This window comes from Anopheles cruzii, chromosome 2 (assembly GCF_943734635.1).
Source record: "Anopheles cruzii chromosome 2, idAnoCruzAS_RS32_06, whole genome shotgun sequence".
NCBI classification, from domain to species: Eukaryota; Metazoa; Arthropoda; class Insecta; order Diptera; family Culicidae; genus Anopheles; species Anopheles cruzii.
Window position 1 is genome coordinate 25,549,440 of NC_069144.1, and position 24,115 is coordinate 25,573,554.

General features: G+C 49.3%; 1 protein-coding gene across 1 annotated transcript; it reads right to left on the reverse strand.

The window, feature by feature from the left end:
* Positions 1 to 3,528: 3,528 nt before the first annotated feature.
* On the reverse strand, positions 3,529 to 15,201 carry LOC128269002 (hyaluronidase Tab y 2.0101-like). Its single transcript, XM_053006329.1, has 7 exons — positions 14,941 to 15,201; positions 12,558 to 12,850; positions 12,343 to 12,482; positions 7,737 to 7,915; positions 6,992 to 7,199; positions 3,808 to 3,896; positions 3,529 to 3,740 (listed from the first exon to the last, which is right to left on the reverse strand). The coding sequence occupies exons 1-7, from the start codon at positions 15,030 to 15,032 to the stop codon at positions 3,638 to 3,640; spliced, it is 1,104 nt and encodes a 367-aa protein (XP_052862289.1). The 5' UTR covers positions 15,033 to 15,201; the 3' UTR covers positions 3,529 to 3,637.
* Positions 15,202 to 24,115: the final 8,914 nt, after the last annotated feature.

The window sequence follows — 24,115 nt, forward strand, 5'->3', positions numbered from 1 at the left end:
ACTTCGCTTTACTGCAAATGCAGAACGGAGAACCTTCCCGTCCGAACGCCTAACTTCCACTGAAACGGCCTTGTTTGAGTGCCTCTTGTAGTCGGCTGCGGCTGCGGGTTCGTCAGACCGGCTCATGGACGTCGATCGCCAGGGTCCGATTATTCAATTGATCGTGTTGCTTCTCTTTCGCTCTCTAGGCCACAGCCTCCGACGATCGTCGTCGCCGCGTCTTATCAGCGGGAAATAGGGGAAGAAGCTAAAAGCCGAAGAAAAAACTATAAGCAACACAAATCACTGCCGTGGTGGCTTGCGGTCAAATGCGACGGTCAGTCAGCCGTCGAGCCGGGTGATTATGGTGGCAGATAATTGAATTTCCTTTTTCGTCAGAGAGGTTTGTTTACACGGTCGTGTGTACCGTTGTGCCAGGTTCCGTTTGCGGTGGTGGTGGTGGTGGTGTTCTTGGTGTCGTTGTGCTTCGTGGACCTGTGACTCACCGGTTCGCCGGATGGGACGGTTTTACGTTGGGCTGGGGAATTTCCAGCACAGCGCAGTTTAGGGGACCTTCGGTCATGTTGATTCGCTGCCTGCTGCCTTTGCATAATCAGTCCATAATGAACAGATGGGTCAATAACCTTATTTGTGGGAAATTAAAATTAATTTCTCCAATAGAAACAATCAAAAACAACTACAAGATTAGAAGATGAACGTTGGGAACGTTGTCCGTCGTCTGTCATGTCCTTTGTTGCTTCGAGAAATTCTATTCCTGTTGCAACGGAAATCACATAAAATAACGCTCATGGCCAACGCTCTGTTCTCACTGTACGCTATTGGAAATGGGGCTATGTTTTGTTTGGATGATCTTCGAGATGAACATCTAAACAAATCACACGCGACATTGGGATTGATCGTTGGGACAGCTTTATCAGCACTTGGTCAGCAAAGACCCTGAAGCACTTGAGATGGTCAATGGATTGCGTAGAATGAATCAACTTTCCGTTTTAGGACCTTTTTCGTTTTAGCACTCGCTTCTAAGAACATTACATTGAAGTATGATTGATCCCTGTGACCCTTCATTTTCTAAAATTAAAGACTACATCCGTTATCGTCCATCACGTTCTAAGTGGTGGCTGCCATATGCTTGTCCACGAAACATAGACACACACACACACTTGCTGACTGGCCAGCATATTGAATAAATGCTTGCAGTTCCATTTCTCATCCGCTTTCTCCTTGTCGTAGCGCAGAACGCCAGGCAATCACGTGGTCCGCGCGGCGAGACGTGGCGACGAAACACATCGGGCAGCCATCAAATTGGATTTGTTGCACCTTTACCGCGTGCTGGCTGGAAACAAGTTCCGGTGGTCCGCAGTGACCGTGACTCCCCGGTAGTTGCATTTGCACTTTGACTGCGCACAACATTTGTGCATTAGCGTACGTCCCAGATGCTTTATGGATGGTGCAGTGGTGGGCTACCTAAACGGTGGCAAACGCTCTAGACGTGTGTGTTAAATAACAATGCCGTTGTTTTCTGTGCCTTTCGCTTTCTCGGAAAGAGCAGTAAGATAAACAGGAAGGGCTGCTACCACAACAGGGTGGGTACCAGTACCGGTACGGCTGTAACCTGTTTCCATTGGACGGATTATAGATCACAGCTGAGCGAGGAAAGATTCATAAATGTTATCAAAGTGGGATATGTGAATCGTTTAGAAGAGGAAATGAAAATGATGTTTCTACATATTGTTCAATTATTCTTGCTACTTGTGAAAATGTTAAATTCGTTATCAGCGTAAAATTACGCCAAAATATTTCTATAATAACGCTCAAATTAAATTTTTGGTTTTCAAAGAATGGTGCGCCTACATGTAGGCAAACTTACTACACATCATACGAACCGCGAGACGAACGTTCCCGAGCAGGTGTTTTCCATATCAAATAGTGTTCAATAATCGTGAAATCTAAAGCTTGAAACACACTTCACGCGTCAACACGGATAGTGCCATGTACTGTAGGGAACGAAGAGAACAATTCGACCAAGAGAAGCTAAGTAAAAAGAAAGCAAAACCAAGCACCATTACCCACTCAAATGGCAGATGGCAGATCCTCTGTAATAATGTACAGCACTGCACGTGAAACACTGTAAAAGTAAAACTACATAAAAGAGCTTTCCCCTGTCCACCATACCTTCACCATCTAGGTCCTTCTTGGAATTGAACACAAAATTCTACGGAAATGCAACATCAATCGAGGGGAGGTGTCGGTACCTTTTATCTAAGCCTCGAATGGCAGAGTTCAAAAGCGAGATCCATCAACAGGCGCCCAGCGAGAGGTGTCAAAGTTCGAATAGTGCCCCAACCACCATATTGCCTTTTACGTTGCACGTGCGCCCGGCCAGCAGAGGTTTTGGCCGTTTTTACTTTACTGTTGTTTTTTTTTATTTATATCACTCCAATATGTGGTTTGCTTCTGACGAAGACGCATACTTGACGGTTCCCTTGAGGAGCTGGCGGAGAGTATTGCGATGATTGGATTTGTCATTCCAAATGGATCCATATCTGTCGATTCCGGGCCCGCGTGGCACGGATTCAGGTCTACCGAAAGGTATGCTAATGCGCGATCCCGTGACATGGTAGAGCTGGTGCCGGGAATGCGTCGGATGCTCCGTGTTTTGTTTATTTTCGCCACGGAAATTGGCTTCCGATTGTGAACACAACACGCACAACTGCCAAAACGCGTCTTCGGGGCCATGATTCTCTGCGGATACCGAAAGGTCACCGAGTGCTGGTGTGACTTGGCTTGCCGCGGTTCGATCCTCGTGGCTGGCTGCTATCGATTGGATTTGGGATGCTGATTGTTCCGAGCGTGAAGTGAGTGATTGTAGGCCACCCTCACCGGGCGGTCGTTGGGCTTTCATCTTCGAAGTGGCACAAATAACGCCATGCGTTGCTCCTCTTCAACGTCGGGGAAGACTTTCTGGCGCAGAAGATGAAGGAAATGGCAAATGGTTCGGTGGTTGGCTTTTCGCAATTGGCCAGATTTGGGGCTCCCATCCGTCGGGGCCCGCTCGTGCTTAATGGCGGGGAATGGCCATTTTTCACAGCCATTTCCAATTTGTAGTGCATTACGGCGGGAGAGGCGAGACCATTAATCATGGGAGTTAATTATCGTTACAACATTGCGTGCGTGTTCGGTCGGCGAGTGCGTGCCATGCTGATTATCGGGTTCCCTTGGGAGGCGGCCTAGAGCCTAACTGCCGCCCGCTGCTGCTGCTGCTACTGCTGGTGGTGTGCACGCTAATAAATTTGGCCAGCATCGGGACATTTTCGGAGAACTATATACGGTTTTTTGCTTTATTCCACACCGCCAGTTGTTGCCTATTGGCAGCGGTGGTTTATTTCACGGTCTGGTTGTGCGTAGCCAATAAGTCGCAAATTAAATCAGAGCCCATAAAATGAGCACCAACGCTCCATTGTTTGTGACTTACCTTTAATGTGGTACCCGATTTGCTATAACTATGATGAACGAGAGTTTTATGCTTTTAATAGTTGTTGAATTTTATTTGCTATCCAATATCGATAAAGTCGATTCTGTACACAAGCTGCAGGCTGCCGATTGGTTGGCAGGCTCTACCTTACATTCCGTCGACCAGTTACGCTTTCGGGGGATTCTTTACAGTGTAGCTCGGTTGCAGAGAGCTTAAAATAGGCCCCAGAGTGTTGTCCATGTAAGCCTTGAAGTCGGTGCATTTTTGCCTGCGGGTTGCGATTGTAAAGGTGTAATGAAAACCCCAGTTTTGTACTACGGTCCGTTAGGGCTTACTTAGAATTTAAATCGAACGAGCTTCCCCACAGGATGATACCTTCCGAACCGGCGCTCTTCATCGCTTCTATTGCGTTAATCCAGTCACTCTGCAAAGGGTGGAATCATAGATAAAACATGTAATTTATAAAACAACTTCGGCGACAGCAGTTTCCAGTTTAAGCTGCAACAATTCGGCACCAAGAGAACCAGTGGCCGATGCGAATTCAGCAAACCCACCTCAGCAAGAGCGCATAATTAAAACTATTTTCCAGCTTAGACCTTCAAAAAAGGCCGAGGTTCAGCTGACGAACTTGCTCCGTTAAAACCGTTTGAACCGAGTCTGTCCTCAGGGACAGTCCTGTGCAAAAGTGGCCCCCTTTACAGCATCAGGTCTACAAGGGGGAAAAAACCGACAAACTTTCTCTCATGGCGTGGCGTGTTCGGATACGGATTTACTTGATCTCCGGTCCCAAATCCGGCAACTTTTCCGACAAATCCGACCGATTGTCGGTGGAAGAGAGAGAGTTTTGCAAACGGCACCGTAACGGAACGAAAAAAGGGAAGAAGATACACATCCTAACGCAGGGCCGGGACGGGCCGGGCCGGATGTGCCTTTTGTCCGTGGTCGGATTGGAAATGAAGTGTCAAATGGCAGATGACCGCGTGCATCCGCATAGTTCCCCGGGCCGGTTCCCCGGCAAAGGATAATGAGAACAAATTTGATTAAAAAAGTTCGACTACTACTCGACACAGTGGCCACCTAACGACCGTCGACCGATTTGCAACGTCCCGGGGGGAGCCTGGCTTAATGGTTATGCACATTATACGCGCATCGATGGCAGGCTTCAGTGGCGCCATTGGGCTTCTCGGCCCAATCGAAATGAGTCGTAATCATTATCGCACTCCGGTACGGTGTGCTTCCGGTCACGGCTTTAAGCCGTTTAAAGTAGAACAAATGTAATCGCTAGCATGCTAATGATTTGATACTTTGAATGCTTTTCCGACATGAATCAATATTTTGCGGTTTAAATTTACTTGCCAAAAAGGCCAATTCGTGCCTCAACATTGAAACATTGATTTCTTTCGCTTTGCGACTTTCCGAGTTGCTGCTGTAAAAGATTGTGTGTGTGCTACCTTCGTAATGCAAAAACATAAGAGATCCGCCATGGCGCGGCACCTCACTTGGCAGCAATCATAACTTTTTCATCAACTGCCGAAAATTCAGCAATTGCTACTCCTGGTGCCGGGCAACTTTTTCCATCCAATGTTGCCCCCCAGACGAACGTCGTTTGACGTTTTGTGAGGGAAAGAAAATCAAAAGCACAGACGTGCGTCAAATGGCGCGCGTCCCGGCTCTGAGCTCGTGCTGTGTTCATTTCCGGCGTGAAAATTCCAGCTCCGGACAGAATACCCCGGGTTTTATGGGATTACCGTTTTGTTATGGTTTTTGTTTCATTCAAATTCACTGGCTGGCTGGCTGGCTGGCCACCGTCAGCACCGGCGTGGTGCCGATACTGATCCTTACTTAATTTCGCAATTTCCCATAGGAAATTTATTTCACCGGCTCGCGCCAATCCGACAAAAATAGAACAAAAAAAAAACGAAAAACCTCAGATCATAACAAAGCTCGCGCGCGCGCGCTCACAACAAAAACTTTGCCAAATTCAAAACTTAATTTCCTCGTGCCGCGACCCAGCGTCGGAGAAGCAGCAGCATGTCCGGAAAAGCGGAAATGAGGGGCAAAAATGGAGTGCTCCGAAATAAAGAAAGGAGTAAGTAAGGAAAAACGCGTGGCATAAAATGCATGTCACCAGCGCTCGACAATTTCTTCGACCGGCTCAAACCGGGTTTCTTGGGCGGTCTCCCGTGAGATGCGCGACTGTTTTTGTTATCCTGTTACCCACCCCGCGGCGCTGTTTTTGAACGCGTGGTACTCGTTTAGAGTCTCTGACGCAAACGCAGAGATCGGCCGGAAGCGGCGTGGCCCATGTTTTGGACCGTGGAGTCCGTTTCGGGCGAGAGATGAGAAAATAATTAAAAAGTTGGCCCACCGGCATCTCGGGTGGCTTCCACGTGCCCGAGATTTGCGAGAAGAAGAGTTCACAGGACAGAGTGCGTCGCCGTCGTCGTTGTCGTCCGTCACAAAGTCCCACGGTGACGTTTGCTCAATGGCGTGCCGCGAATACTTTTGCGAAGGAAGAGAGAGAGAGTCCTTTGCCGTACGAAAGTTTGCGGCCAATCATTAAGATGTTTTTATGTGCCTTTTTTGCGGGGGAATGTGGCCACCCGCGATTTGATAAGAAGGTTGATTAATTCTCGTCGTAATGTGCGAAGTTTAAACATTTTACAGCAGGCCCGAGGGGGCCTTTCTGTCGACGGAATAAAAAAATATACATCTAGCATTCGGTTTTGGATCGAAGCGACACATCAAAAAGCGTTCGTCGATTACAGTCGCACCCGGGTGCACCACCGGGTGCTCAATCTGTTTCTTCGGAGCACTTTGGAGACAAGTTTGTCCGTCGGTGACTTTTCAGAGTTCGTTCGAATCGGATCTTCGCGTCGGCAGAAGGAACTGTAACTTTCTCGTCACCGTCACAAGCTGGTGAGCATGTTTTTCTTTCTCCGACACTCCGGGTGGTTCACGTGGTACACGGAACTTGGTTTGCGCCCGTGTTCTCGGTGCGCTGTAATTGAGTTTTGCACTGTTTCCGTGTGAGCTTAATGACAGGACACCGTCCCGTCACCGTGCACCGTCCGTGGAGTGTGGTTTCATTCTCTACCTGCACGTACAAAAATGTGTTACAAACTAAATTGTCAGCGATGTTGGCGGTGGGAGCCAGGAAAGAGCTTTCCTTGCTCCTGTGCACCGAGAAGCATGATCAACACTGACACCAAGCTGAGTCATTAAGGTGCCAAAGTTCGTTGGATGGAAAAGTGCACCTCGGTAAGGAAGTAGTGATCCGTTCTTAAAATAACAACAGTTTGTCAACTATTCTATCTCCTTTTTCGCTCACAAAGGATTGGTGGCCATCCGTGGCTGGCCGCTCTTTCTGAACGAGAGACCTTTCAATCCGTATCATGGGTGAGATCGGTTACTCCAAAAGCAGCATCAGGGAGCTCTCCAGAGAACGTCATTAACCGGAAGTGCGAAACTGGATACTGTACACCTGGGTTTCGCCGGAAACGCTGGCCGTTTGCTTACCTCGGTCAGGAGCTTTAGTGAGTCGATGTACACGTAGCGCAGGTACGTAATGACCTTACGAGGTCTATTATCTGCGGTACGCTTTCCAACGCGGACAGACTCCCGCACTCGGCCTCTGATCAGCATCTGCCGTTCCTGGGGTGTTAGCTTCTCGCGCAGATATACGGCAGGATAGATGAAATCGGACGCATCGAACAGCCACATGATGCTGGAACGAAACAGAGGCGGATTGTTGCAGATGAAATGCAATCACTTCGCATGTGGACCCCTGGCGGGAGTGTCTGATGTTTTATCCTACAGAAGCCACCAACAACTGGTAGCCACATGAGACGAGATTGCGACTTTAAGGCGCCAAACGCCCGAAATAGGGACCTTCTTTATGTACTGTTTTGTCCGAGTCGGAACGATAAACCACTGCCGCTGGCCTTCGCCTAGTTCGGAACGTCCGCCGGTAAAGTGTTGAAGAGCTGGTGATAATTTATGAATCCTTCTTTACACCACCAGATTGTCCAGAACCGCGGTATCGTTTGCATCCTTCTTCCGGCGGTGAGCACCGATTTCGGACTGAATAGGTTTCGGACAAAAGGGACTTGCTTTTTGCATCGACGGGGATGCATTCGTTACAGTGGTGGTGCAGCCAGTAAAAGGATTCGGTTGCGGCCGCGTGCTATTCGCGTCGTTGTTTCATCGTCGTGCCTAGGACCTAGCTATATGACTGCCCTATATGGAAGCCCGTCTGTATTACCGGTCGTTTTCCCGTTGCACGTCCTTCGCGCAGTCTTCCTGGTTGTTGGGGCCACCGTTCAGGTTGAAGCAGTAGGGCAAACCGTAGTAACCCCAGGCCGCCAGGGGCCGGCGCTCTTTGGCCAGCAGCAGCGTTTGCTCCATGTACTTGCGGCCCGCTTCCTCCCAGCGCCGTGTTGCCTGTGGGGAAGGAGAAAAAACCACGAAAATAAAATGAAGATAAACGGAAGCGAAATTAGTGACCCCGCCAGGCAGGCGCACCCGAGGCACGGAACGTGGAAGGCGGAATGTGGTTGTTGTCCGTTCCACTTCCGGTGGGAATTGGATTCTGCAGTTTGGTTGGAGTCTTTGTTGTTACTCTCGGGTGACTTCGTCCTTTTCTTGTCGCCACAGTTCGGTGGTGGTTCTGGTTTTGTCCGTTGTCGGTTGCAAATGGGATACAGTAAGGATACCTGGGACATCTGCCGAGGATGCCCAGTCACCGTTACTGATAAGATGTTCGGTTCGCGGAGAAAGGTTTGCGAAACCCGCCCGTCCGAACTCTACCGGGGCTAACTTGTCATCCGTGACAGATTTCTGGAACCGAACCTCCGGTTTGGGACCAATTTCAAGACAGTCTTCGACTCGAATGGTCGGTGGCCGTGGGATTTCAATAGCAGAATCCTGTGTTGTGCCCAGCAAACAATTGCTCCGATGTTTCGTTGCGCTCGGCAAGTTATTGCACACCATAAGTTGGGCGTTATAACGGGACCTCCAGAAAGACCCTATTGTTTTATGCTCGCACAGGGTACGGATGCGACCAAGCGAAAAATGTTCGCTTTTTACGGCACACACACACACACAATGGGTGGCGCTGTCAGGGGAGCCCCTGTTGGGCCAGCGAGTTTATTTTTGGTTCGGTCAACAGCGAGCCCGAAAGGGCAGTTTGCTTCCCAATTGGGAGTAATAAGCCGCTTCCAACGGCTAAAACTAATATCGCAAAGGATATTAATTAAGTTTTATTGGACCTCCCCGGAGGAGGAACTTCCCGGGAAAGTTTGACCATGCCCCGGGTCGCCCCGGGATACTGCTTTCGGAGTTGGTTGACCGAAACGGGTTAATGGATGGGAAAACAGCTTCCAGCGTCGATCCCGGGCGCCGATAGGCGACGCGCTCGGGCCGAATTTGAATTGTTGTTGCGCCCGAAACAGAAAGTTTTCAACTCTCTGGCCGTATTTGAGAGGGACGAGCCGATCGGAGTACTTTAAAAACAGGAACAAAAGCTCCAGAACACCGTTCCAGTTGGACTTAAAAGTTGCTTCAAAATCCCGCGCAGAAAAACATTCCGGTCGAGAGTCTAGGAAGTGCTTCAAATAGCGATTACAGCACCGAAGTAGCAGCCGCCGAACGAATCACGGATCCAGGTGCGCGGTTGTGGTCGGTTAAAATTGGTCTGAAGCGGTTCCGACCGAAATAACGACCGAACCTTTCATTTGTTTCGTGAAGCATCATCCTCCCGAAAAAGGATCTAATTAGTGCCCCGCCGTGCCGCTGCGAGGTGTGCGAATTTTAATACCGTTTTGCCTGTTCCACCAGCTGCTGCTGTCGAGTGCTTGTCCTACATTTTTATGCCATCCTCCCGGATCCTAGGATGATGAGGTCACCGCAAAATTACCGACCGAAAGGCTACACTCCATCGGAAAGCTACTTGTGGCCACGTGCCGGTCAGACCGGGCTGCTGCGGCCCGATTGGCGTGTCCTTGTCCTTGCGGTCCGGACGACGGGACGAGCTTGGAAGCATCAAACCGCATTCAGCAGGCTGGTGTGCTTTCGAGACGAGCCGCGACGGTCGAGGAAATGGTGAGCACTAGCGAATTTGGTGAATTTATTTATACTCTCCCAAAATGGCCGGTGTTGCGGTTGCTGGCGAGCAGACCACGATCAATTGAAGAAGTTTAGAATTTTTGGACCCGACAAACGGCGGTACATTTTCCTCGGTAACATGCGACATAAACACACACACAGTTGACATTTGACTGCGGTTGCGGTTTGGTTGGAGTGCGGTTGAAAGCCCGGAAGCAATAAATCCCCCGGGCACGGGCTAACGAGCGCCCGTGATGGGCACATCAACCGAAATGATGGCCATAGCAATGGCACCGGGCCGTGGAAAAATCGATTTAAACCTGCGGTGAGAGGTCGATTAAAAAACGGGACCTAAAATGGTAGCAGGCGAGTTATTTATTCATTTTTTTTTGCTGTGGCCATGACCAGACCATAGAAGGAGCTTCTGGGCGTTTGTGTGGCGGGCTACGAGGGCAACTAATTCATGCGGTCGGATTGGTTGCGGCGGCGACAATCGATCGGTTCGGAGCTCGAGTGTTGGCAGTCGGAGTAGTTGAAGTAGAGGACACTGGACGACGGCACAGGATTCGTTGGTGAATTCGTTGTGTGTACTGTGAGCTTAAAGTATCATAATTATTAACCTTTCTGAAAGCTATTGACATAAACGTTACGTTGTAAAAAATGCATCGATAAGCGATCCTGGGCTCCCGGAAGAGAACGCTGCACCTTCCGTTCCCCTGGCTGGCCCAAAAGATAATAATCTTCCTGATCGGATAATCAATCTTCTTTCGATTTTGGGCCCGGTTCCGGAACCGGTTTCGTCCATTCAACAAAAGACCTTCTAACGGTCAACCGGAACCGAAGCTTTGCTTCCGCAGAATCCAGCGGTAGCCGTCTGTTTGATTTGGCCTCAGCTGGAAGATGGAAATCGGTGCCCTCTTGCCGGTCTGGCCTCGAAAATATGATTCCCAATTTTCGCTTTTTTGGGCCTTCCGGTGCGTGACCGGAAAGGCAGCGGCACGTCTTCGCTTTTTTTTCAGCGGCCTAGCCCTGGCGAGTTGAAACAATCGTTCCGCTCGTGCTCGTGCTCGTGCCAGAGGATCATCTCTGGTGCCGGATGGCGCGCCAAGGGATTTTCGTATTTTCCACTGCCACCAGTAGTGATAGGTGTTTCGCGAGAGCTGTGCAATGGGAATCGCCAACGGAAGTGCACATTGTCGAGGAAAAGCAATGCAAACGCACCTTTTTGAGGTGGAGTTTTTTCTTTCCTGGCAATGTGTGATGTGACGTGCGTATTTACAAAAACCTGGGTCCTGGAATCCTTCCGGGAATTCGTGCTTCATTTACTTTGCCGCCCGATAGAAGTGGGCCGGCTGACCGTGAAAGTCGGATAAGATTCTCGGTAAAGCCCCATTCGGACCGACCATTCGGTGTATCCTTTTGCCGTGTAGGAGTGAGATAAGCGAAGATTAATTTATAACGGAACCCGAAGGCCACCGTGCCTTCGACGACTTTCTCGCTAGTTGCATTCCATGTCTTACTGTTTTTTTTTTTGGACTACCCCGCCCTATCAGTTCATTCAAATGGGGTCCGAGTCCTTCAAGAGTCCGCCCGGGACTCCACGGCGGTGGTCGTCCGAACTCCCTGGAGGGATGCTTCATTCCGGCCGCCATAAAGCTGACCAGGTGAAAGTTTTCCGATCGCTTTCTCAGGTTCCTAGGGTTCTCGGGCCCGGAACTGGAACTGGAGTTGCCTAGTGGCCGGAGATTGTGGATCGCCGTGAATCTGTTTCCGTGGAGCGGTTCGCTGCGGACCCCAAAAGCCCGTTATAAATCAGTCGAAAGTGGCAGAATAGATAAAACCCATAGCCGTGTGCCCCAGAAGCCGTGAAGGCCAAAGCCGTGAAGGCCAAAGCCATGGTGCTCAGACGTAACGCGATCGAAATAAATTGATCTAGAGGAAGGCAACCGAAACGGAATGCGAGGAAGCAAAGTGTATAATAACCCTCGCGTTTTTGAAAGGTTTGTTTTTTTTTGCCTATGTGACTTGGGACACACTTACTACAGCTTCAGCCGTCCACCGAGAAGGGGGTCGGAAGGCAACGGAAGTAAACAAATCACCATGTGCAACCGAATCGGGCTTCCGGGTTTGTGGTACGCCTGATTGGCGCATATTTATGGCCGGACCCGGCCAGTCCTCGATCCGACTTTTCCACGCTCATTTATTATCCCTTTTTAAAGGGCGCCGGCGTATCCGAGAGTGACCTTTACGCACTTACGTCCGACGATGATGATCGCCATTTTGGTTGGCTGGTTGGTTGCTTGTTTGTTTTTGGCGTAAAAGGGATTCGCCATAAAGGAAAGTGTAGTGCCGTAGTGCCAGTGTGTATAGGGACCAAGTAGCGGATTGAGGTAGAAAAAAAAGCGAACGAACACGGAACGAAAAACAGGGGAAATCGCCAGGAGATAGCAGCGGCCCACGCTTTCGGGTGACGTGGACCGGAAAAGGGGATGATACTTCGGTTTCGTAATTGTTCCTGTTGCGCTGCCGATTCCGGTCCCATTTCGGGTGCCCATTTCGGTCGACCAATTGTTGGACCGTGGACGGGTTAATGATTACGCTTCGGGACAGCACCGAAAAGGTCGATCGTTTCTCCCTCTTGACCACCGGAATAACAACTTCTTCGCAGACAAAGAAAGGTACATTATTTTCAGAAGGACTCAATAACGACCCGTAACGAATCCATCCGTCCGTCTGTCGCCATTGTCACGGCACGGGGATCCTACCTCTCGCTCGAGTTGCACGTTGGTCCAGCTTGGGTTGCGCTCCTTTTCGATCTTCATCGACAGCTCCTTGTACGGGTTGAGCGAGGCAAAGTTTTGCCGGTAGATGGGCCTCCAGGACTCGAAATCGATGACACCAAGGCCTAGCCAGGAGAGGGCCATAGAGGTGGATTAGCGATACACGGGCGAAGGGGGTAGCACGGGTCTACTAAACATACCGCTAAAATTTTTGTCCGGCACCTGCTCGTCCAGGTGACGCTTGAAAACCTCCAGATGCTCCGTTAGGTTGCCCTCCTGCGGCACTCCACCGTTACGTTTGTACAGCGTCTTTGAGGACGGTTTTTCCAGCAGCGCCGGAAACTTACCCGGATCGTACAGGATCGTGATGGCATTGCCGCGGAACCGATCGTTGGCGTTCTGCTGAACCGAGTAGGTGCGGTTCACGTTGCTAAAGTTGAGCCCGTACTGATTGCACATAAACGACGGAATGTTCCAGTACACCTCAAACGAGCTAGGGACGAAAAAAGGGAACGGCACAGATTAGTGGCCCTTCTGCAGAGAAAGCAGGCCCCTCAGGATCATTATTCAAACCACCCAACGCAAGCCAACCCAAGCCAACCCAACGATGGGTCATCGTTGAGCCCCGTTGATGACGGTGACGAGAAACAGGCATAATTCGAAAATAAAAATGACTTAAAAATCAAATTCCTTCGCCACGGCCCGCTACCATCAATCACGTCAAAAGCGAATGAAAAATGAATTTCGATTTCACAATGAAAGTTACGCTAATTTATGACCGAAGCCGGCCGCCCGGCCTACAGGAGTCGAAATAATTTCCCGAATGGAGCCCCGACAGCCACTTCGCCAGCCGGTCCGGCATTGATGGGTTCGCAAACACACTGTCCGGGATTGTGTCCCACTGATGGAGTGTGACTTGGAGTGGACCAATAAGGGCGTCGCGGCACGCCATTAAAAGCGATGAGCGTTCGCGCGAGCGTCGAGCTTATCATTTTTCATCATTTTCGCGCCAACGGAAGCAAATGGCCGTGCGCAACACGTGTCACTTCCAAGACGCCGGAAACCAAAACAGTGAGCTGTGATTTATGGGCTGACTACAGGATTGGCCCGGACGGTGCCACCTTAGATTGTGCAAAGTGTAAAGTTGGCGGAAAAAAAGTAATCATTCTTGTTGCGCCGCGTATGCTATTTCCGGGCCTCGGGTCCGCGGAAGGTATCTATTTTTGGGACGCCAAAATCCTTTCCGCAAAATTAATCGGCAACCACCCGCCCCGGGAAGCCTATGACGCTGGGACGCCGGCGTCCACGTGATTGATGCAAGAGTGATGTCCCCGGAAGCTAATTAGACATCCGTGGCATCCTACGCTCGCCAACGTCTCCACGGCGGGCCGGTGCATTAATTCATTATTAATTCCGACCTGTCTAATTGTGCCAAATTTACTTCAATTAGAGCCTCCGTCATTTCTTAATGAGGCTCCCGGATTTATGGGCTCCCGGAGATTCTTCGCTCTCCGCTTCGGCTCGGCCTCGGCATTCGGGTTTTCGTGGTTTAATTAAACGGAGCCACGTTTGACGAACCGAGCGCGGTCGGAACGGGCGAAGCGGCGAATGGGGTTCCTTGGGTGCGGGTTCCGGAAAAAAAACTGTCACCACCAGCTGCGAACACTTTTGCGTACATCGTAATTAAGCACCGCTGCCGCTGCCGGAACTCTACTCCGAAGCTGACGAGTGCGCTGGTGTGCGGTTAGCTTTCGGGACCGACCCGGTTCCCGGGACCGGGTTGGTTTACATTATGCATGCAGCTATGCAAAGTATCCTTTTTCGCGCGCCACTTGCCGGCCGCCGCCGCCGGGTGCTGCGACATGTGCGATAAGGGCGCCCCAGCTGCAGCGAAGTTTTCACTGTTTGGAAACTTTATGATTACGGCATTACATTTGCCACACACCGACTGCTCTTTACTTCAGTCAGATCGAAAACTTGCCAAACTGCCAGGGCCCGGCATCTTCAAGATGTAGGTCGGCACCGGGCGCTGATGAATTCAGTTCATCAGTGCAAGCTGAAGACAAGTCGGAAGATTGAATGGGGGGCCGCTGAATGATGAATGAAGTGTGATTGAGCGAATGAATCGTGGTTTTTGCAATATTTATTGCTGTCGCCCTGTGTTGTGGCCACCGAACGAACGACAACCGGAATTGAGGAAAAGCGAGTAAATTCCCTGCTGTTTGCTGGTGTTTTGGGTTGCTTTTGGGTAGAGGCAGCGTAGAGCGCGTGTAGCACAGCTGCTACGTTATGTCGAAGCCTGATCAGGGAGCAGACGAAAGACGCTGGCCTGGTTGGGCCCCCGGCCCCACAACACCGACGGGTGGCATTCGCCGTAGCAAATTAATTAACATACCATCCGCATACCGTTTCGTTGTGAATTAACAATTTTCATCACAACGAGTGCCCCAGAAGCGAACGGAACGGAACTTTGGCAGCCCGAATGACATTGTGTGGATGCCTTCCTTGCGGCAGACAAGGTGTTCTAGAAATTATCGTGTACTGGATGGAAGTGAGTGAGTGAGTGGAAAACTTGTTACTTACAAAACAGCCGCCAATCCTTGCAGCAACAACAGCGTCCGCAGTGCCGTCGACAGCAGGGCGTCGGGCGCGAAGCGTCCCCGTTTGTTGGCCATGTTTGTAACGATTGATTTGCACGGCTGGAAAAACGATCACACGCCACCAAACCTTTCACTTATTTTGCCCCACTGCGACGCTTAACGCTAATCACTTGCCACGCCGCTAATTAAATCAGTCACCAGTTGGTTCCGGAGAGACACTCTGACCATGCGCTTCACAGGTCTTCACCCGCTTTTTCTAGTATTGGCAAATGGATTAACGGACAGAGAGTTTAAATCGCTGTCGCGGCACAACCACCGAGACCGTCGCGTCGCGATTTGTGACCGGAGTGGTCTGGCAATTGAGTGGCGTTTGGCGCGCGATCTTATCACCCGCACTAGACCTTTTTGTTTATCCTTCACCGCGCGCCCGCGCGCTCGGTGATAAGAATGCTTCGAAACTTGAACCACTTCACGACCAGCGCTCGCGACCAGTGAGGTGAGTGGCAGGCAAATGCACGAATAAAGGAAGCGAAACATAAAAATTGCCGCCACCACCACCGGGCCCCAATCACACGCACACACACCACGAGCGTCTTTACCGCCCACCGGATCGGCCGCAAAGAAGCCGCGACCGCCAGTGATCGCCAGTGATCTGATTCATCTTCCTCCGAGTGGCCGGGGTAGCGTCCAAACGGTAGCGAATCCGGTACACCACTGGCTGGTGTCAGGTCTCCGGGAGCCATCGGTTCACTCGGTGGTGCCACTGAACGGTTTCGCACACTTTGCCTTCGCGCCCCCTAACGGATGCCGAGCTGACTGCATATTTAAAATCCATCAAGCCACTGGGTGTTGAAGCGAATGACACACTCTACGGTCGGTCGCCTTCGGTGAGGCGACACACCGACGTCGATCGCGCGACGCTGTCTGATCGCGTGTCCCGTCAACAGCTGTTGCGTTCTAGATCGCGCGGTTCTTGATGGCCGGGCCGGGCCGGAGAATGGTGGCGTTCTTATTCGCGATCGCGGCATCGATCGGTGTTTTCGTTAATTAACTTCCAGCGTGTGTGTTCGGTACCACCACCACCATCACCAGCAGGAATGGCAATCAAACGCGTCACGGCGACCGGAGGTTTCCAGGGCAACCGCGGCGCTGAACTGAATGATCCAACAGACGCCTCGCGAACGGTCAACGGTCGCCGGCGCAGACACTTGCCGCGAACCCAAACAACCGGCCACGGGGGTCCGGCCAGGTTGCGAGTGTGTGTGTGTGTGTGCGGCAGGAAAAACAATTCACAACGTAGCAAAAACAAACGCATCCACGCAGCAAACTGACCGCGCCGGAGATTGTTTGTAACTTGCGCAACCCGGACCATCGCCGCGTTGCGTTTCCGTACTGCAACACCGGCACCACTCGACTGCAGGCCGCTCCGAGGTGGAACCTCCGATGAGGTTTAACCACTGCCACCCATTGACACATTGGGTGGGCATTAGAATCCGTCAGCCCAAGCGAGGTCGATCAAGAACCGGGTTACTATCCGTGTGGCGGCGGTGATAATGAAGATGACAGGTCGCGTGCTCGGTAGCATTAGCATTGCTGGTGCTGATAGCGTCACCGAAGCAGTACGGAACAGAAGCGGAGCGGAACGGAACTACTGGGGTGTTCAATAAGTTCGTAGCCTCGATAACACTCTTCATCGATGTTGATACTCTCTTCATATGAACGTTTCATTTCAATCGGTCACTTAATTCTGTTTTTACAAGCCTTTTAGTATCGACGTGTTGCAGTATTTTTTACAATGGAAAAAATCAAGTACCGTGCAGTGATTCAATTTATCGAAGCAAAGGAAAATTATGAACGAAAATTGAACGAGTATAAAGACTCTTCGCCTTCAGTTAGGGGGCTAAAAACGGGGGTTTCTGATTTTTAATGTGGTCGTACTCGATCCATGTCAAAAACGTAAAAAAACAGACACAACACCTGAAATCGTAAAACAATACAGGATATCGTATTCGAAAATCGTCGAATCACTCAAAGAGATTTACACATTTACGTGTAGTATCAGCCCTAGCCAACTCATTGAGCAGTACAACCAATATTTTGACTGAAGTATTGGGTTTCAGAAAGTTGTTTGCAAAATTGTGGAAAGTTGTTTGCGGAAGCTTAACTTGAAGCTCTTCCAGTTTTTCACTTTAGGGATGGAATTTATAAATTGGAGTCTCCTTGGAACGAGTGTATTACTGAAGGCTCTACTGAATAATAAAGTATAAAGTCGTATAAAATTATTTTTCTTGTCGAGGCTACGAATTTATTGAACAACCTCGGCCGCGGTCGGGCGTTTGAGCGAAAAAACCACTCGAACAACATTGAATCGAGCGGCGAAACGGTTGATGGGATTTAAGATTACGATCCTTAATACGCCCGGCATCGGGCCAATCGTGCAGACGAATCGTGTGTGGGAGCGCGTATTCCGTGAAGCTTTTAAGCATTGTTTATGAAATTAATTAAAGTTTAACGTAAACTTTCTTGATCGTCAACAAAACCGGCACACAACTTTGTCCCGTTCCGGGCGCCGATAAGATGCCGTCTGTCTTTTTTTTCGCTAAATTTTCTCTCTCTCTCTCTGTCCCTTTCATTCTCGCTATCATCGACTCTCGAGGGACTCGAAAGTTACAGAACCATTTGCACACAGACACCGGCACAAACAACACAAATTACAAACAAAACAGCACGGTGAAAGTAGGAGCGGGCATCGGATTCGCACAAACAAACCTGGAACGCAGAGCACAACAAACATTGTGCGCAAAAAAGTAGTGCAAACGCAGCATCAACAACAACATCAACAACGGTAGCACCAGCAGCAACATCGGGTTGCATTCTCCCGACTGGTAAGTGATGCATAAACAAACCATCAAACCCCCGGGGTGGGAAAACAACATCCCAACAGCCCAACAACGCGGGCAGACCCACTGCTCTCGCACCGCAGGGAGCCGAGGAGCCGAACACATGGAGTAAGCCGAGCCCGGAAATCCATTAAGATAGTTCGGGAAGCGCACTTCGCAACAATGCGCGCTCATCCCGGTGAGGGTTCAGGTTGAGCGCCAAAAAAAAACCGGGGAAAGCAAAAAAGTGCCAAACGAATGGCGAAACAAACATCGACGACCGCGACAGGCAATCGAATGCTAGGTGGTGCCGAGTGCTCGAGAAATGGTTAAGTTTATTTAAATGGCATCGTAAATATGATTAAAATCGCACACGGAGGCTGCACACGGAACACAGGTGACATGAGGGTTTACGGTCGCGAATTGATACGTTGTCGATGTAACGGTGCAGCTACGAAGACCGGCAGGATCTGTGGTAACGAGAGCACCTGCACCAGGTTGTGGAACCGATATTTGGTTACCGAGACCGACTTATTTGTCCACCATTGGGAAGCGGGACCGAAGAACTAGCTTCATATTCGTCGGATTCAGCAATTCTGGGCGTAAAGTTATTTAGTTTTGTTTTATGTTCCGTGTGGCAGAATGCTGACGCTCCGTGTCCTCGTCCGTTACGAGTGTGCAAAATTCACGGAGAATTGATGGATTTTTTTTCCAGAAATGCAACTAACTCGCTCACATACTAGGTTGTTCATTAAGTTTTGTCGTTCGATACCATAGGGCGCTGCTACAAGCCTATTTTTGTTTTTCTGTTGGTACACTCTTCATATGAACGTATGTGAAATTTCATTTCAATCGGTCACTTTTTTTTCAAGCCATTTAGTTTACATGTCACAGTATTTTTTACAATGGAAAAAAATCAAGTATCGTGGAGTGATTGAACTTTTATTTTTGGAAGATTTAAAAGCAAAGGAAAATTATGAATGAATATTGAAAGTGTAGAAGTACTCTTCAGCTTCAATTAGGGTGTTAAAAGAGGGGATTCTGAGGGGACATGGTCGTAGTAGCCTTCCAGATGATCTATGTCAAAAACATCAAAAAACAGACACAACACCTGAAATCGTACAAAAAATAAAGGATATCGTATTGGAAAATCGTCGAATCACTGAAAGAAATTTTGTATAAGGCCAAGCCATCTCATTGAGCATTATAACCAATATTCATTAGAAGAGTGTACCAATATAACAAAAAAAAATTAGGCTTGTAGCAGTGCCTTGTGGTGTCGAACGACAAAACTTAATGAACCTAGTATTTAGCGTAATCGAGCGAACTAATCCTGCATCCGATTTGTGGAATTGTTGCTTTTCACGGGTGCATTTATTTGATCTGCTCTTTTGTTACAGTTTTGTCACTCGCCGGAAGCAATTAAAAAACAGGGGAAATTTTTCGCTTGAAAATTGCTCCCAAAAGATGAAGAAAAAACACCTGTACCTATCACATGCTTCTGAGTACGTAAAATGCACATCAATTTTTCATATTCAATTCCACCGGAAACGCACAGCAAACGGACACGTGTCATTTGCATCTACGGGACTACAAACGACGGCAAGCAAATATTCATGAGTACGCCATGAGAGGAGCTATCGCCAACCGGTCGATTGTCGACGTCACTCCTATCAAGTATGTGACCAATTTCCAGCGGCTTGCCTGTAAATGTAAAAGCTAAACACCCAATGTAGGGGGACGGAAGACACCATTCCAACGGATGCCACACATTTGCAGTCCACATTTGACTGTCAGTTCAATCCGAATCACGGCCTGCAAAGTGGCGCTCGGCAACACGCGTAGTCGATAAATGCTCGAGCTGGTAATTGGTGCGATGATTAGGGCCAACCATGCCTGGGTGTTATCCGAAAAATATGTGTTTGCATTTGAATTTAATTACACTGATTGCATACATTTCCGCTTGGTGTCCCCTGCGCCGGATCCGTCACTAACGCGCGCGATAGGCTGGGCGTGAAAATGACCGGTTCCGGAGCGTTACAGTTTGTGCCGATTTCGATTTCCAGTTCACCACTCTGCGGTGTAGGAACGCAAATCGTTGCAATTGAGATGGTTTAATTTAATTTTCTAAACCGGAACGGATGGTTTGGCGCTTTCAATCCAATTGTTTGGTCGTTTTGTGGATACGATGTTCCAGAACGGTTAAGCATTCTGTAATTCGGTCCGACGCGGACGGTTGATGAGTTCGCTACGTTATTTTGTTGTTGGCTAGTTATCCACTGGCTAAATTCGCGTTTCACTAACATACAGACGACTTTCAGGATTTTTTGTGGTAATTCTGGAATTTTCTCCACAGTTTCCCCACGTCGCACGCTGAACTTCGAACTGGCACTTCATTTCCAACGTGTGAAACAATCACACAACACTCAAAGAAAACAAATCAAGCCCCTCACACAAATCGTTCACCGCAAAGTAGAAGCAAAGTTCACGCATCGTACAAAATATTCACTTCGTTACCGCAAACGCCAGAAGGATTCGCGGAACAGTTTTCCTTTACTCGTCGGTGGGACGACGCCGTCGTCGTCGGGCCGTCGGTTTTCCACACACTCCACGCGCAAAAACCACACACCGGGAACTGAGTGGGACGTTTGACGGCCGATTAATATTTATAAGCCGCACCGCACCCGCTCGAGCGGCGGCCGCCTCTTCCGTCCCGTTCTGGGGTTGGCCAACGTCGATTTGTTTGTTTGTTTGCTCGTTCGGTCGTTGTTTGTTTGTACTGTTTGCTTTTTCACCCTGGCGAAACAAAGAGAGAAAGAGGCAGAAAGGAACAATAAAACGGTATCCACAGTAAGCCCCGCACCAACCTGTGCGGTGCGGTGCTGCCGTCAACTGTCATCGTTGTCGTGAAATATTTAAACATCAGCCCGGCAGCCGTCGCAGCCGGTGACATTGGGTCATCCACCACGTCCACGTGGATCCGCGTGGATCGAGCTTTCGAAACCTTCCCGCCGGTGGTCATGAAAACCTGTTCAAAGCTAAGGTCGCATAGACCGATGTTGCAATGAGGTTAATACATTGAACAGCATGCACCCGAGATGTACCAGACCGACCGCCCACTGCCGTCGACGTGTGGGGATGTAAAAAATTCAATTTCTCGTAAAAGCCTTCAGGTGTCCTCGAGCGTGTGGACTTGGTTCCCCTAGAGGCTACTATTTTCTAGTATCCAAAACATGTGGCAAGTGTCAAGTACTTCCGGCAACTCTGGAAAACAAACAATCTTCGTCTGCATGCCATTCAATTATTATTTTCTAATCCATGTCGGTTCGCAATTTAAAACCACAAAACTTTCAGTACCATGTCCAAGAACCCGTTTAAAGAAGACATAAGTTTTTGGGGGACGGATTTTCCCTGCGACGATGTAAGGGTGTTGCCCTAGAAGTCGCACGAGACTAGCGACCGACCTCAGAACTGAATTTTGGAAGCAATCGACACATCAGAATGCGGGCACTGGTTCCAACTGGTGGCCCCCCCGTTTTTTATTTGGCGTTTGTCAACATCTCGCGAAGGCCAATGGGCCCCCGAATGGGTTTTTGGGTGGTGTTTTATAGCGACACAAACTGTGTCATGGGCTTTGCGGGGACTTCGTCTAGCTGACAGCTGGGAGCCTCCGCAAGTTCAAGGTCGAACGGTGGTAGTTCGAGGAATGACTAAGCCTAACCGCATCGACCGTTTTGATTGAGGCTCCAGTGCGGTCGGTGTTGTCGGAAGCCCAAACGAGGATGGTCTAGTCTGTCGGTGACTTGTGCACTTGTTGCACATTGGTGCCCGTGTGGGAGCGAATGGCATGGGTAAAGTTGTTGGCCGCCAAAATGGAAGAAACGGTGTCGGATGGTCGGAATCGGTTCTTATCGGTTGTGTTGCCGAGGTGAAGGCTAGCTTTGGTTGCGCCGGATAGGCCCGAAACACCGGAAGCCACTCGAAGCGGTGCCTGGAATGCCGGGGCGCAAAGCGAAACAACTCGACGGCCCGCAAAGTTCAAAGTCAGCAACGACAACGACGACGACGGTGTAGGGCAAGATCGAAGTTTTATTGACACCATTTTTTAATTACGCCGGTGCTTCTCGTTCGAGTGCCTCTGTGGTGTGCCGCTTTATGTACCTTTTATGTGCGTGTGGCACAGGCAGGCAGCATACGCAAGAATGTAGTAGTAGAACCAGGCCTGGAGCCTGGGCTAAAGTTTTAATGAGCCATCGACGACAGTGATAAGCAACGGGTGGTAATTATGTTTCACCTGCAGTGCCGCTGCTGCAGAATTAAGTAGATAAACGGGCGCAGAAGCGAGCAATGAGCTAGATGTGGAGTGTCAACGTTTGTTTGGTGATAATATTTAAGCATTTTGGTTGGCTGGAAAGCATTTATTTATTTTTCGGAAACGATTGAGTTGACTGTAAAGTACTTGTATTACGGAGTTTGTAAAGCTTCTTTCTGCCGACTAAGTTTGTTATTATTATAATACCCAAAACACGGATTAGTGCTATTTTACATTTCCAATTTCCAGTGAAATTTTGGGTTCCCTTGACATCCAATCGCATCTATTGCAATTTTTGGAGATTATTTTAATGGTTTCATCGATGCGCAACTACAAGCGTGTAGCTTCTTTTCCTCAAGGACCTCCATTATGATGTCCTATGCAAATGGCACATTGGCAGCCCGACGACCTACATCCGATTTCGGTGCCCTTCCTTTTTATTGCTCCAAAGTGATACCCCTCAACAAACGCTAGCTAGAGTTGCAACATAATGAAGAGAATTGGTTGTTCACCCTAATGATATGGCCCAAACTACTGTAAAATGCAAATTGGAGCCTCCGAAACGACCGTAACGACCGTGGTGCTGGATGCTGAAGAGGTTTCTGTTTTGTTTTGAGATGGAACTACAATCGTAATGAAACGCACACGAAAAAAAACCCCTACAAAGATAGAAAAAAACGTGTAACTACATTTCGGAATTACTGTAAATGATTCAGCAAACCTCCCAAAGTTAGCAACAGACGTTAGAATTCGTGGCTCCACTGGCGGACGCCGGCGGTTCTGTAATTCTTCTGGCCCTTCACTTCCAATACTGTGCGAACTTGTTGGGTGTTTATCTTCGGTAAGCCAGCGCCAACTTGGTTCCAGTTAATTCGCTTTGGCCACATTAAAGAGTAAACACAAATTGTGTCCAATCCGTCAGCATTAAGGGGTTCTACGAATGGGTTGGCATCGCGAGCAGATGCACGGGTTGCAACGGAAAGCGTTTGAAATATTAGAAACTTTCCACAACATGGCACGGTCGGTTGCTTAGTGAGTAGACTCGGGGAATATCAAAAAGTTTGCTTCATGCGCGCGACGTGCAATATGACACCGGTTCGGCGAAGGACGAAGTTGGATGCGCTCGTTTAAAGTTTGCTATGCGATTGGCCATGCGGCGCTGCCATTTGGACGTGGCAGCAGCGCTGAGGATTTACTCCAATGCAGTGAGGACTGTTAGTTGACTCAGCGACATGGCTGAATTTGCCTCTTAATCCATGCATCCTGGAGTTTATCCTTTACAACCAATTAGACACTTTCTAAGCGCATCAAAGTTAGCTGCTTGATGGAACATTTACGCAGAACACTAATTGGTTTAGGATGTGTTGGAAACTATGTTTATTCGTAGTGTGTAAAAAATCCTATAGATCTTCAAATTGGTGTCGTTTTGCTTCACTTTTTCTCCGCGCTCCAGTTAGAGGCCCACACCGACGAGACACTTCCGAAAAGGTGATAATAATATCTGTCACGGATCGGGCGCAAGGCTCGTTTGTGCGGATTGAATTATCGGTCCCACGGAACCGTGCATCGTGTTGCGTAAACTAGACACCTCGTCTGGGGACTTTGTCAGAGCGTCCCGTCAGCCGTTCAATAGAAAACGGATCGCGCACTCGCGCACTGTAATTAGATCGTCGGCTTGTGGTTTCAAAAACATGGCCCACGTCGCGTGTCAAGCAGTGATACTTCGAGGTGATGTTCATCTCACCCAAAAGCCGGTTATTGGCTGGCGGTTACGATGAACCTCGGCGAAGGCTTTATTTCAACGAGACAAAATTGGTTCGTTCGCTGGTGTTATGTTTCAATCGAAAGCTTCCGTTTGCTAGCGAAACGGGTTTAAGGACGTTCGCCTTCAACCGAACGTGTCCGTCAGTCGACTACGAAGAGTGACTCCAGATGCCTCTACAGTTTAGCTGATCATTTGCACTCTT

Coding starts and splice junctions, on each gene's coding strand:
- LOC128269002 (XM_053006329.1), bottom strand. CDS start 15,032: ATGGCCAACAAACGGGGACGCTTCGCGCCCGACGCCCTGCTGTCGACG. Junction 7,200..7,736: donor GTGCAACGGGAAAACGACCG/GTAATACAGACG, acceptor GTTTCGTTCCAG/CATCATGTGGCTGTTCGATG. Junction 3,741..3,807: donor TCGTTCGATTTAAATTCTAA/GTAAGCCCTAAC, acceptor CGCAACCCGCAG/GCAAAAATGCACCGACTTCA.